The sequence below is a fragment of the Hibiscus syriacus genome, unplaced genomic scaffold (assembly GCF_006381635.1).
Source record: "Hibiscus syriacus cultivar Baekdansim isolate YM2019G1 unplaced genomic scaffold, ASM638163v2 tig00116951_pilon, whole genome shotgun sequence".
In the NCBI taxonomy this organism is placed as follows: domain Eukaryota; kingdom Viridiplantae; phylum Streptophyta; class Magnoliopsida; order Malvales; family Malvaceae; genus Hibiscus; species Hibiscus syriacus.
The window spans coordinates 3,024,201-3,038,007 of NW_024063482.1; the positions used below are offsets into that span (position 1 = coordinate 3,024,201).

At 34.1% G+C, this 13,807-nt stretch overlaps 2 protein-coding genes across 2 annotated transcripts in view; both read right to left on the reverse strand.

Annotated features, from left to right (window-relative positions):
* Window positions 1-13,093, reverse strand: part of LOC120188707 (pectinesterase-like) — a 28,467-nt gene extending 15,374 nt beyond the window's left edge. The window contains 1 exon segment of the mRNA XM_039192117.1: window positions 12,779-13,093. Coding sequence (XP_039048048.1) covers window positions 12,779-12,875 — 97 coding nt within the window. The 5' untranslated portion in view covers window positions 12,876-13,093.
* On the reverse strand, window positions 12,932-13,498 carry LOC120189000 (probable pectinesterase/pectinesterase inhibitor 40). The gene has a single exon (XM_039192354.1). The coding sequence runs from the start codon at window positions 13,496-13,498 to the stop codon at window positions 12,932-12,934; it is 567 nt and encodes a 188-aa protein (XP_039048285.1).
* Window positions 13,499-13,807: the final 309 nt, after the last annotated feature.

A 13,807-nucleotide genomic window follows, 5' to 3' on the forward strand; every position in this document is an offset into this window, starting at 1 on the left:
CTTAAGTTTGGGGGTGTGATAACTCCGTAAAAAGGTCATATTTTGGAACCTTTTCACTTAAGTTATTGAATGTCTATGAGCTCATTTAGGACCATGTAGATGCATTTAGAAGTATTTAGTTGCATGTGGTGGATTCGTTTTGCCGCGGCATTTTATTTTGTCATCAGTGTTGCTTTATGAGGTAGGTGTTTGTCTAATGATGTGCAGAAATTGAGAGCAAGGAAAAGAGAAAAGGAAATGCCATGACATTAGGAGATCGCTTAGCAGAATAAAAATACTGAGTTGGATTGGTATTTCGAAAGCGAGCAAAGTGCGAGAATATATTTTTGAAGCCATCTGTCTCTCATGTGCACCAAGAGCGAGAAATCCACCTGGATTAGCACTGTAAATGCCATGTTGCACCATGCCGCCCATGCTGCAGATGTCAGATGCTCAGCCAACCACCCAGTATGGGCCATTTTCAGGTGCCCATGCTGGATCACTGCCCAATCCTCACGAGAATCAAGCAAAGTTGGGGGTATCCTAGGAATTTCAACACCAATTCCTAAGGTGTTTCTCCCCTTATATATAGAGGATGAAGCTACAATGAAAAAGACTTTAGTTCCACACTGATTTGAGCTTAAAAAGTTAGAGTGAGAAGGTCTCAACTCTCTTAGTCAATCCGTCTTGTCGTGGCATTTCTCCTTGACTAGCAGAAGGGAGTGGCGTTCTGAGCGTCCGAGAGGAGCCAGTCTGTTGGGAGTAATCTTGGTGGCCGAGAGGAGCATTGGGCAGTGCACGTCGAAGGCTTTCTCTCTTCTCCTTAGTTATTTGCTTTCATATTTTGTTATTGGGTTGTAAGGAACGAATGGAACTTGTCTTGAACTTGTTTATTTCGAACCCCACCATGAACTAATCCTATTTGGTGGGAGTTCACTTGAATGTTTAAGTTTTTAATTTAATGAATGGTTGCTTTACTATGCGTTATTCTATTTTGTTTATGAGACGTAAAGCCTTAAGGTTGTAGGAGCTACGAGAGTAGCCTTTCCTTAGGAGAGCTTGAGGGTTCGAGAGAATGCCTTGTCAATTTATCTTTAGTCTTCGAGAGAAGCTAGGGAGAAACTACATAAACAAGGGGTTCTAGGTAATAACTAGGCCTAATCCACCTTAGAGATAAGGCTAGGATTTTATTCGACTAAAAAGAGCTGCACAAAAATGATAGGTTAGATGTTAATACTGCCGCAAAAAGGTATTGCCGAGACATATCCTGTTATCTGGACCAATAGGAACACTGCAGGAGTTTACGCCAATCGGTTTTGCCAGGGTATCTTTAACCTGTCGAGTCCCTTACTAGAGATAGCATATGGCACCTCAATAGACTCTGTCGAGCAGGGTAAGCATAGAAGAAATACCATTAAGAGAAATAGACTTAGGTTTTCTAGTGACTCCCATCACTCATTCCTATAGCTGCTTGTCGTGTGAGAAAGCTAAAGTCCTATATATTAAATCTAGTATTTGCATTTTTATTTTGTCTTGGCATTTAAATTTGTTTGCATGCATTACATTTTAATTTACCACGATATATCCATTTGCCACCACATTACCATCACTCCATTTTGCCATAGCATTATCATTTGTATGTTCCATCACTAACTTTACTTAGGTGACAAAGTAAAGTGCCTTGACAAACCTATTTGATTTCCCCAATTCCCTGTGGAGATGATACTCTACTTATCACTTTATTACTTGTTCGATTGTGTATACTTGCACACATATCCGCACCCATTTATAGTACTTACAAAGAGAAGACATATCTCACTTTTCCCGAACCATGGAAAAGTTTAGTTGATAGTAAAATTGGTTATGTTTACTTTTGGAATCCTGTAACCAATGTTACCCAATATGAAAGGCATACAAGTGTAGAATCTGTTCCGATATCAAATTTAAGTTTAGCAATCTTCTGGAGGACATAATGAATATAATCCTGACAAGGAAAATAATCGATATGGAAGAGGCAGCAATGATGCATCAAGATCTAAACCAGCATCACGGTATAACCAGAGTGCAAATGGTGGACTTGTTCATTCCCATAATACACCTTAATGGGATTTATTGCTCTGTGATGTAATCTTCTAGAGAACATGGATTGATGGCTGGGGAAAATAATTTGTCTAGTGATGCTTATTTCCCTTAGAATTAGATAAGTGATAATTTTTCTTGATGAATTGCTAATAATGTCACAGGAGAGCGTCATAAGTTCAATTCTCCAGACTTTATGGCTTCTTGTACTGCTTACTTTCAAGAAAGTGAAGTGCTTCATCATTCTGGCCTTGTTCATTCTTTTTCTTCAATAGAGGTAGAATAGACAATAACTTGCTTCAAGGACCTTTTTCATTTGAGACTATCCTATTTGAAAATATTTTTCTCATTTCTTTATCAAAGAATGAAAGAATTTTGTAAAATGTTTCCTATCACAGGTTCACAATAGAATCAAATCATAAGCATGAATTTAATGAATATCAAATAAATCAATTACACTTTTAAATCAAAAAAAATCATAGTTCTATGAAAAGTGTCAAAATTATTGACAGATTTAAGGTTTAGGTTAATTCTGGTAAAGTAAGGTCTCTTCAGGTTGGTCCAGGATATATGTATCTTTGAACTTCCACTATCTTGAAAAAATTTACATTTTGAACCCCCCTTTTATCATTTTTCATATCATGCATTAAAGATTTTAAAAAAACAATTTTTGCAAATAAAAATCAATCCTGAGAGGCGGAATGAAATCTGAATATAATCTATTTCATATAGAAATCCATGTATGATTAGAATGGACTTTTCAGGTCATAACGTAGGCCAAGGCTCATGGTTACGAAAGAAAGGGATAAAAAGGCTCAAATAAGTGTTTAAGGGTAATTGAACCAAGGATCAATTCATTCTGATGCCTTCAATATTGCCTTGCTTGAATTGGATTTACTTTGCTACTTGTCATTCTTCTTTTGGATCCCTCTAGACTGTCAATTTTATGGGTTCATTTCCATTTTTTCACATATTGCTCTTCTTGTTGAATATGATTTTTTTTAATTGATTGCACTTGATCAACCTTGTAGCTCGAGGCTCAATAAGTCACCCATCTTGATTCATTTTTTTCCTTTTTTTCCTTTTTTTCCTTTTTTTCCTTTTTTCCTTTTTTTCTTTTTTTTTATGGATGAGTATAGGACTTCAATCTCTTTGAGCACTTCCTTTTCCTCTTGTATTTTGGAAATTATTTCGTTATTCTTGAATGGATTGATCTTCAAGCACTTTGCATTTGATCTACCTTGTAGTTCAAAACTCTCTTCATTTCATGAAGATTTGCCTTGTAATTGACAATTTATTCCTGTGAGCAGATATCCTTCTTCTTGCCCCCCAATATGGAGGGTGATCATTGGTTAAGGTTGAATCAGAAGAAAAATCATTTAGGCTCAAAATGGGACAACAAGGGATATATATATATATATATATATATATATATATATATAATTTGAAAGGATAAATGAAACAATGTCGTTCCTCATCCACAGAAGCTTTTGTAAAAGGAGGTATCCCCAGGAGGATTAATATTCAAGATTAATCTTTATTTATATGAAAACAATGTAATTACTACATGATATATTTATCTAAATCAATCTTTTTTTCTTTCTTCTTTGAGTATGCCTCAATCACTCGAAATTATCTTTGATAAGTTGATCATGATGCCTCATATCGTCTCTTCTTGCAGGAAGATTCACAGATAATTTGAAGTTTGGTTCTTTTGAGGTCTTTTGGTTTATGATGGTTTTCTATTTGGAAGGACAAATGTGGTGGGTTGTTATAAACCAATCAACAATAAACTCTACCCAAAATGGTAAACATCTGGATTTTATATCTCAAAAACAGGTAGAGACATGACTTCAGAGTTTCAGATAAATGTATGGTCAAGATTTGGTTTTAGCAAGGGTCAAGTAATTGACATTGGATGGGATATGGAAGGTATAATTTTACCACTTGCCAAAGATCTATAACTCTTGAAAAAGAATATTTAATCTACTTGATATTCAAAAATTTCAAGATTAAAATTTAATTCCTTGCTCATAACCATAAAAACAACACAAGTTTATTTATTTCAACAAGACAGAGAAAGTAACAAAAGACAAGTTCAAACAAGATACTGAAAATAGAAAGTACTACAGTGGTAGATAACAGTTCCACTTGTTTGTTCAAACAAGATACTGAAAATAGAAAGTACTACAGTGGTAGATAACAGTTCCACTTGTTTGCATCATTACTCTAATGTGCGTAATAGGATCAGGGTCATTGTCCTCAGTTGCCCCCAATTTATTGATCATTTCTCTTATCTGGGCTCGTTTGGATGATTCCTCAGACGTACCAACCTCTACTTCTTTCTTAGTAGTTTTGTGGTCAGATTTCATCTCCTCATTTATCAATTGGAAATTGGGTTCAAAATAATTCTTATTGGTGACAATAGCTTTGTCCCAGTTCTGAACACATATTGCAGCTGTGATTGGCGTAGTATTCGTCATGTTCTCTAAACTGCCCAAAGTTTCATCTGTCCTCAGGAAGTCTGATATGGGTGTTTGAGATCTTTTCATAGTTGCATCTTCCCAATTTATTTTTAGACCTATGGGCCAATCTCATATTACATTCATGGAAGCCTTTTTGCCATTTTATTGTATCTGATATTCTTCATAGGATTTGATCACATTAGTCTCCGTCGAGGCAATGATTTCTGAGCATTGAACCTTAACCCCCTCTTTTACCTTGTACTTTTGAATTGCTTGTTCTAAAGGATCTTGGAAATTTCTCTCAAGGTTACTAGGAACCTTAGTTGAACAATTTAGAATTCCAGTCTGGTTTATCTAAGGAATCTCCTTATAGGTCCAATTCTCATTTGGAGGCCACTGTGGCTGAACAAGTCATGGAGTATTTAATTTGGATGAGAGCATTTTTGAATGCACTTTTTCACCTGAGAAGTGGAATGGAGGAAATTGAAAACTTTGTACATTCCTTTTCTTCTTTATCAGCCTTTGACCCTTTTTTATGCCCTTTTTCTTTGGGTAAAGCTTATTTCTTACAAGAAAACTTTTTTCTTTCATTGATTCTTAATTCACCATTAATTCACCAATGCACTAATAGGTTATTGATCATCAGACACTATCACGTCGAACTCATCATTATCATTCAGAACCTCATTCATAGCCTTCACAACGGGATCCTCTAAGGGTTTCTCTCCATGGATCATATCATTCATCATGTCCATCAAAGTGGTCATTTGTTCTTTTGAATCAGCCTGAAATTTTTTTGCATGACCAGTCATTACTTGTTGAGTCTTGATAAGTTGCTCTTGCAATTTCTCGATTCTACCAACCCTTGTTAGAATCTCATTCATGGCTATTATCCTTCTTTAGGAAGACCAAGTTAGCTCCACTTTGATTTCAAAAATTCTGTCATGGAATTCTCCCCAAATTATTCCACGTTGTCATGATTAAATGCAAGTAAAATAGTTTGAAATAAAATGTAATTATGCAAAGATGCAAATGCAAAAATGAAAATGTAAATACAAACGTAAAAATGCAAAATGCAAATGTAAATATGTGAATGTAACAATAAGAATGCAAATTGTGCAATATAAAAGCAAACATAAAAGTATAAATGCAAAATGAAAATGCAAAGATACAAAATGTAAATGCATGTATGAAAAGGTATTACTCAAGAGTGTTAATCTTATAACAGATTTCATTGAACACAAAAGTTTCTGTGCATCAAACAAAACTTTTACATGTAGGGGACATCACTTCATTGAACACAAAAGTTTCTGTGCATCAAACAAAACTTTTACATGTAGGGGACATTTTTCACTCCTAAGTTCTCTATTTCCCTTAAAAGCCAAATTAACTTCCACTTATACTCAGGTATGGAGTTATCAATCTGCCTTAATTTTCTCGTGAAGCCAGCTAAGTCCACTAGCTTATGAGCCACATTGTTTGCTTGAGCACCAGCTTCCTTCATGATATTGTCTTTTTCCTTCATCTTTTGTGTCAACTCTCGAAGTTGTAGACAATGTTGTTCATTTTCTCTTGTGAGAGAATCTTTATGTTCAAGAAGTTCTTGTGCAAGATATCCATAATCATCTAAACATTTCTTCAATGTCTTATTCTTGGCCATAGTGGCTTTTTATTTAGTATTGATCTCAAGCTGATGAATTTGATATGATGCTTCCATGTTGGTTATAGCACTATTCAACCTTTGATTTTCGACTTGACATTTTCCCAATTCAATGACAGTTGTATTGCGTCTTACTTCTGCAACTCTTAAATCGTGAGAAAACTTCTTGGCTCGAGGTTCATGTATGCCACAGTTCTTTTTCAGTTTGGTAACCCCTATTATCCACTCTTCTGGGGTGTTTCCTATGCAGCATTTTGAAAAGCTTGACTGGCCTTCTGGAAATCTTCATGTATGGTTTCCATTTTGGTGCTCAATTTATCGTTTTCAATCTTTAAATGACGAATTTGAGCCCCAGACCTTAGCAAATCTTCTTCCTTCTGGGTGCCCCTACTGATATTCTTACCTTTGACCACTTTTGGTATTAATCTAACAGGACCTTCAATTACCAAACTAGGTCGATCATTTATCATAAATTGTAAGGTTCCATGATCCAAAAGACTTTGGACTTGTCATTTGAAGGCAAGACGATTCTCAATGGTATGTCCTTGAGCTTCGACATGATATTCACAATAAATGTTGATGTCATACCAATTCGGATACGGAGGTTGGAACGGTTTTATGTAATATGGAGCCACTTCTCGTGCTTCAAGTAGTTTTTTATATAACTCTTTATATGATATAGGGATAGCATCAACATGAGAACCGCCTTTTGTTTTGGATTGAACCTGAGTTTTAGACGTCGAGAGCAGACTAAACTTCGATGATTTCAGATTGCATGATTTCATCTCATCTTTAGGAGCTTTTACAGTTGTCATCGTTTTCCTGGTATCTCCAGATAACTTGTGAATACGAATGATGATTGTCTGTAATTTCTCAAATTGGTTAGGATCAGAAGTTCATTGCATATCTGAGATTGCAGATTTATCTTTATTGGGCTCTCTCTTTTTTTGTGCATGAATCTCTTTTCCTTTGGTCAAAACAGATATTCTACCCATCATCTTGGACATTTGCTCTCTTATTTCTCGTATCTCCTTTTGCTCTTCAACAGGCATACAATCTTTGGGTGCATAGCTCTCATCTATCCTCGGAGTTCTCTCCGGATGCCATTCCATGGTTGCGTCATATTTTGTTTGATCATAAAACTTTTTGTCCATTTATGAATTCTTTCTAATTTGATGAACAGTTTTTCAAGTCAACACCTTTTGGTTATGCCATGATCATACAATGCAATCAAAAGAAATCAATATAAAAAGTTAGAGTAAAATATAATGTAATAACAATAAAAAAGGAAAAAATAAATTGGTTAGTACCAATTAATGGAAAGAAAAAAATTTCTATCTATCAAGATATAAATCCTATCCTCATGCTTTCTAGTTCCATGTTTTGTTTGGAAAAATTAGCCTAACTGCATGATTTCTAGTTCGCATGCATTTATTCAGGAAAAAGAAAATAAAATAAAATAAATTAAAAGCTAGAGCTTATTTCTCCTTTGTGTACACCTACGGACAGAGGTTCAGTATAGTCTTAGATCAGGAGAATTTCTAGGGTTTATTATATGCAAGGTTTCAGTTCTAGGAGTAAAGGTACTCGAACTGTCCTTGTTGGTGCCCCTTGGGCTACCAAACCCTTAATCCTAGTCCATTACAGACTTAAGCGGATCGAGTTCAATTCGAGAGGACACATTTCCCTATGCCTGACACGGAGAATAAATTCTCACGAAGACATAGAGCATATGAACCCCGAAACCTACTTGCTAGGTCTAACACGGAGAATAAATTCTCACGAAGACGTCGCTTTCACTCCGACTTAAAAGGGACAAGCTTGATTATAAAACTTATGTTATGCAATGTTCGTGTTGTGTGTGAGGAGAAATATTCAAACCTCTGGCAAACAAATAAACAATGAAATTTAATACATGAAAATAAAATAAAAACAATAATAAAGAAGAATATATAAAATATTATGAAAATAATAAGTATATATATAAAAAAATTGAAAAGAAAGAATTATAAATTAAATATATGAATTTTTAATTTCTAATTAATAGAGACAATTTATAATTGATTTTAAAGCTTGGCCTGATCCCCAGCAGAGTCACCAAACTGTCGTAACCGGTTTTCACCCGGGCACGAAATTTTTACTTGGTGAGAAAAGTAATGTGGATAAAAAATGATTTTGATAAAAAATGATTTTGGAGTCGCCATCGGCCTTTTGGGTCAGGTAGGTCAAATACCTAAAAATCATCTTTTAAAAGAGTTTTTAAGAAAACATCAGTTAAAAGATAAATTGGTCTGCGTTTAACAAAAAATTCATTCTTTTTAGAAATAAAAAGGGATTCGTGATCGGTTACGTTTGGGGAAGGATTAGCACCCCCACAACGCCCAAAATTGGTACATGTTGATTATAAATTGTCTCTTCAAATATGAATTTAATTTACAATCGTGTTATTTCAAATTTAATCTGATATTTCTAAGAAAACAATATTAAATATATATATGTATTCATAAATATATTTAGGGTTTTTGTAAATAGGACATTTATTTATTTAAAATATCAGAAAAGAAAATCTAGTTGCTTTAAGACTGTCTTTTCTTTAATATTAATAAATAAATAAATAAATATTAATAAGAATATAATAATTTTCCTAAAAATAATGAAGTATATATTTTTATAAGCAAGATATTTATTTATTTTTAAAATATTAAAATAAGACATCTAGTTGCTTTAAGACTGTCATTTCTTAATATTTAAAAAATAAATAAATATTAAAAATAATAATTTAAGAAAAGTATTTAAATAAAACAATATATATATATTGGCTTTTATATTTATTTATTTTTAAAATACCAGAATATGACATCTAGTTGCTTTAATACTACTCTTTCTTAATATTTGAAAAATAAATAAATATTAAAAATAATATTTTTCCTAAAAAAATAATTTAAATAAAACAAAATTAAATATATATAAATATAAAATATACTAAAATAAAATTTAAACACTAAATTCTAAATAAAAAACAATTTATTGATTCGGAATCTTTCTTAAAGATTTTATCAAAATGATGAGTATTGTTTATTTACAATATGCATATCACGTGCATATAGTAACAACATTATATTAATTTAGTTCTATACCCTATATACATATAATATAAATTTATCAATCAATTTATTGACAGTCATGCTACCACTAAGTCAATATGATCATTACCTGTGTGTCAGTATATTACTATCTTCGAAAAGGTTAGATTTAAAAAAAATAATATCATTATCATATCTTATCCTAAAATATATATATATATATAACTAAAAAGAAATATATATATACTAAATTAAAATAAACAGAAATATGCTTTTATAGAATTTAATTATAAAAATATTAAAATTAATGGTCAAAAATGAAAAGAATTAAAATAACAATGATTAAAATATAAATTATAAAATTAAATGCTCTAATTCAAAATATTATGAAAACTAAGTATTTACAGTGTAATTTGACCTATGTTAATTAATTTCGGGATATAAATAAAATTTATTAAAATAATAGGGGCTAAATAGGTTATTTTACCTAATATATATATAAGCATATAAGGGACTAAATTATAAATTAAACAAAATTTAAAAACCAAATTAAAAGGATTTAAAGTTGATTTAAGTGATTAACTTGTAAATAAACAAATATATAATGGCTGCATAAAGGGTTTTACCCTTCTCAAATTACACACAGGCCCCTACCCAAAACGATGTCGTTCAGGGAATGGTATTTAAACCCTAAAATCGACCTTAAATCCTTTCATCTATCTCATTTTCTCATTTCTTCTCTCTCTCTAAATGAGAGAACCAGAGTTCTCTGCCTTCTCTCTAGATTCTCTCGACAGAGAGAATCCGACAACCGTGCCGGCCACCGTACTCCGGTGGCGATGGCCACCGCCGACCACCGTACATGGTGGCCGAAAATTTTCAAAATCCTCCAAATCAAAGATTATTCGATCCTCAAACCAAATCCTCCCTTATTTACCCCTAAAAATCCCTTAATAGCTCTAGATCTAAAATAAACCGAAGATTACCTTCGATTACCGACTGTTCCGGCGTCGTTTGGGCTCTCCGAGGGTAAGTCTCTTCACTTTCTTCTCTTTGTTTTTCGAATGGTTGCTTGATGTTTGGTGTCTTGCTGGGTTCTGTCGTGGTCTCTCCGTTCTTGCTCGCCTCTTTTTTTCTTGTTTGCAGGTAAACCGAGGCTTTATAACTTCGATGAGACGTTCATTGGACTGGGTTATGGAGCGATCTTCGGTGAGTCACCAAGCTATGGGGGTGACTCACCATAGATCTTCAACGTGGGTAGCCATCTGGGTCTTCTGGAGCATTCTGGCGAGGCGGCGGCGGCGTGGCTGAAGCGGGTTGGGTCACCTGGCAGTGGGAGCGTCGGCAGTGTAGACGTGGGGCTGCTGGAACTCTTGAAGCGATGGCTGGGACGTGGCCCTAGGGGTATCATACCCTAGGGTTTTATCTGGCTTATTGGTGGCCGTTGGATCTCTCCAGATCCAACGGTGATGAGTAACTGGCGGCTGGGCTAGGGTTAGAAACCCTAGGGTTTCCTCTGTATCCGGGTTGTGGGTTTTGTATCAATATTTGTATTTATTTAATAATAATAATAAATAATTATAATAATATTATTAATATTAATATTTAAATAATAATAATAATAGTAATTTTAAAAATAATAATTTAAGTAATTTAAGTAAAATGAAAAATTAGTGTTTACACTATGGATTGAGTCAGCTATTTTATTTGGCTTCTATAAAAGTGTATTGTTTTGTGGTGTCTTTCGGGCCAAGCTCAGGTTGTAGGTCTGGTCTGTTTTATTAGTGGTTGTTGTTGTAACTAAGGTGAATTAGGCTGAGTTAATGTTGTTTTTTAGGCTGTTTTCGTTTGTTTCTGGTGTTTTGTGTATGTTGGGGTGGATTACGGTTGTATCTTGTAAGTTCTTATGTTTAATGAAATCTTAAGGCACTCTTTTCCTCTTTCTGCCGATTAAGGAGTTTCTCTATAAACTCCTTTAATCAAGAATGAGGTTTTTAATGAGGCCTTCAACTCCTATCAAAAAAAATATTTTTAAATTTTAAGATTTAAGATTGAATTAATATTGTGTAGGATTAAGATTTAATATTTAGAGTTTGTCTATTTATTAATTAAAGTTGTAATGAGAGTAGTGAGAGAATAGTTAGGCAAAATTTTAGGGAAGAGAAATTGATTAATTTTAAAATGGACAAGGATCTTTAAATTATTTAAACTCAAAATGAGGTTAGAATTTAATTTATTTAATTTCAAAATAAAATAAAGTTTAATAAATACTCTCTGATCACTTGGATGGCAATCCTTGATAGGCTTCCTACAAAGGATAGATTTGCTAGGTTTGGTGTGGTGACAGACCTTGGTTGCAGACTTTGTGGTACTGGACTGGAATCAAGAAACCACATGTTCTTGGAATGCTCTTATTCGAAAGCAATCTGGGATTCCATTTTGCATGCTTACAGGTTATAGCAACAGAGTATTAGTTGGGAGGACTTGCTTGGCTGGATGGCTTGCAATTGGAAAGGTGAGTCCCTGTTAGTCCACATTCTAAAACTAGCATGGACTGGATTCGTTTATTTTACATGAGAAGAACGCAACCATCGTATTTTTAGGGGATTGTCACGTTCGCCTGATACAATTGTAGATATTATAAAGGGAGCTGTTAGAACAAAATTGTATAGGCGCGATATGAATAGAGTGGATAATGTAAATAGGCAACTGTGCATTGATTGGGAACTCATGTAATTGGTTGTAATTGTAACTTGTAGCAACTTGTTGCTCTCTTTGGATGAATAAATTGATTATCCAAAAAAAGGTTTAATAAATAATTAAACTTGAAATTTGAAAATAAAAAACTAATTTAAATATTATTTAAATTAATAATATCTAAAATTCATTAAAGTAAAAGGTTGGGCATGTCCTTGAGTTAATTTGGTTTTATAGATATTTTATATTATTTGTGATACGTAAATAAGTATTGGGTGCAACAATAATATATATATATATATATATATATATATATATATATTAAATATAAATTTAAATTTTAGAGATTATATTAATAAAAAGAATAATTATAAATTCTAAAAATAAGAGTTTAAGACAAATATTAACCATTATTACTAATATTATTTTAAAAAATATATGGAGCGGTCACAATGGATAAATAAAATGTTATTTTCCTTAGATTTTTAAGGTTTGAGAAATTACATTTGTAAGGTGTGTAGTGTCAATAATTAAAAAAATTATAAATAATATTACCTTATAATCACCTCATATTATTAAAAAATATATATATTAGTATATTGCTATTATATGATTTATTAAGAAATACATTACGTTACTATTATTGCATCTTATACAAACCCTAGACTAAAGTGAATTCCATTCTGATTGGACACATTAGGATAACTTTTCGTCTGATTTGTGATAATACATACGAATCTAATATAGATTAAGTCCCACTCGTGAGCAAAGTATTATAGTAAAAGAAAAATAATAAAAAGATATGTAAAACTCACCGACTGTGGCAGGGCTGAAAGTTGTGAATCCATCAACCACGTTCCTGCTGGCCTTCACCACTGTCTTCCCGATCCCATCTCCCACGAGCATAAGCATTGTCTTCTTCCTTTCCACTTCCACATTTTCAAAATAAGCCCCGGCTTTTTTCTAGATCACAAATATTGTGTGTCACTGTTGTACGGAGCGGCAGCTACAGCGGCGGTGATGTTGGTGAAGTTACCAGTGCCGTCCTTGGCAACAACGAGATCGAACTTGGTTTCGGTAACCGGAGCTTGTAACAGTTTTCTATCTTTCCATGATAACCATATTGGGAACCCGTTTTTCAGGCGTCTGTGTTCAGTGAAAGCCTCGGGTTTCGATTTGTTGACTCCATGGACCTTGTTGAGAATCGAAAGGGAGTTGCTGATATGATGAGAGATGTTGTGGAGACCCTTCTTGATAATGCTCCGAACATGCCCGTCGCTACGGGCGAACCCATCGAGACAAGTGTACTGGTTCGTCATCGCCGCGCTCAGAAACGTCTGCAAGTCATGTTTATTGTTCTTTGAGACCGGTAATCTCTTCGGTGCAAGATCGGAAAGGACCAGTTTCAGTTCCGCGGCGGTGTAATCGAAAAGCTCGAGGCAATCCTTTATGGCCGTCTCTTCCAATGTATTGTAACTTCTGAGTTTCTTCCCGATGTTGGTAATGTTTGCAGAGTATAGTCTGACCTCGTACATTGTTTGGTGCAAGATTGTTGCGCTGAGCTCCGGCAAGGTCTTGGAGGGTAGAGCTGGGACAACGGCAATGGTGGAGACGCAGAGCTCGGGATACAAAGTGCCATATTATAAAATAATGGTTGTGGCATCTGTCGCAGTTGCGGTGTCGCGGTTGCGGATGCTGCGGACGTCACGTAACGTGTTGCGACTGTTGCGGGCGTGATTTTTTAATGTGTTGCGGCTGTCGCGGGTAGTTGCGTTGCGTTAATATTGGGTCGTGGTGACCTTCAAAACCGTTACTATGCGGCCGTTACACTGCGTTGTGGCCGC

What these genes read in the sequence shown, in the direction of transcription:
- LOC120189000 (XM_039192354.1), bottom strand. Translation starts at nt 13,498, where the DNA reads ATGTACGAGGTCAGACTATACTCTGCAAACATTACCAACATCGGGAAG.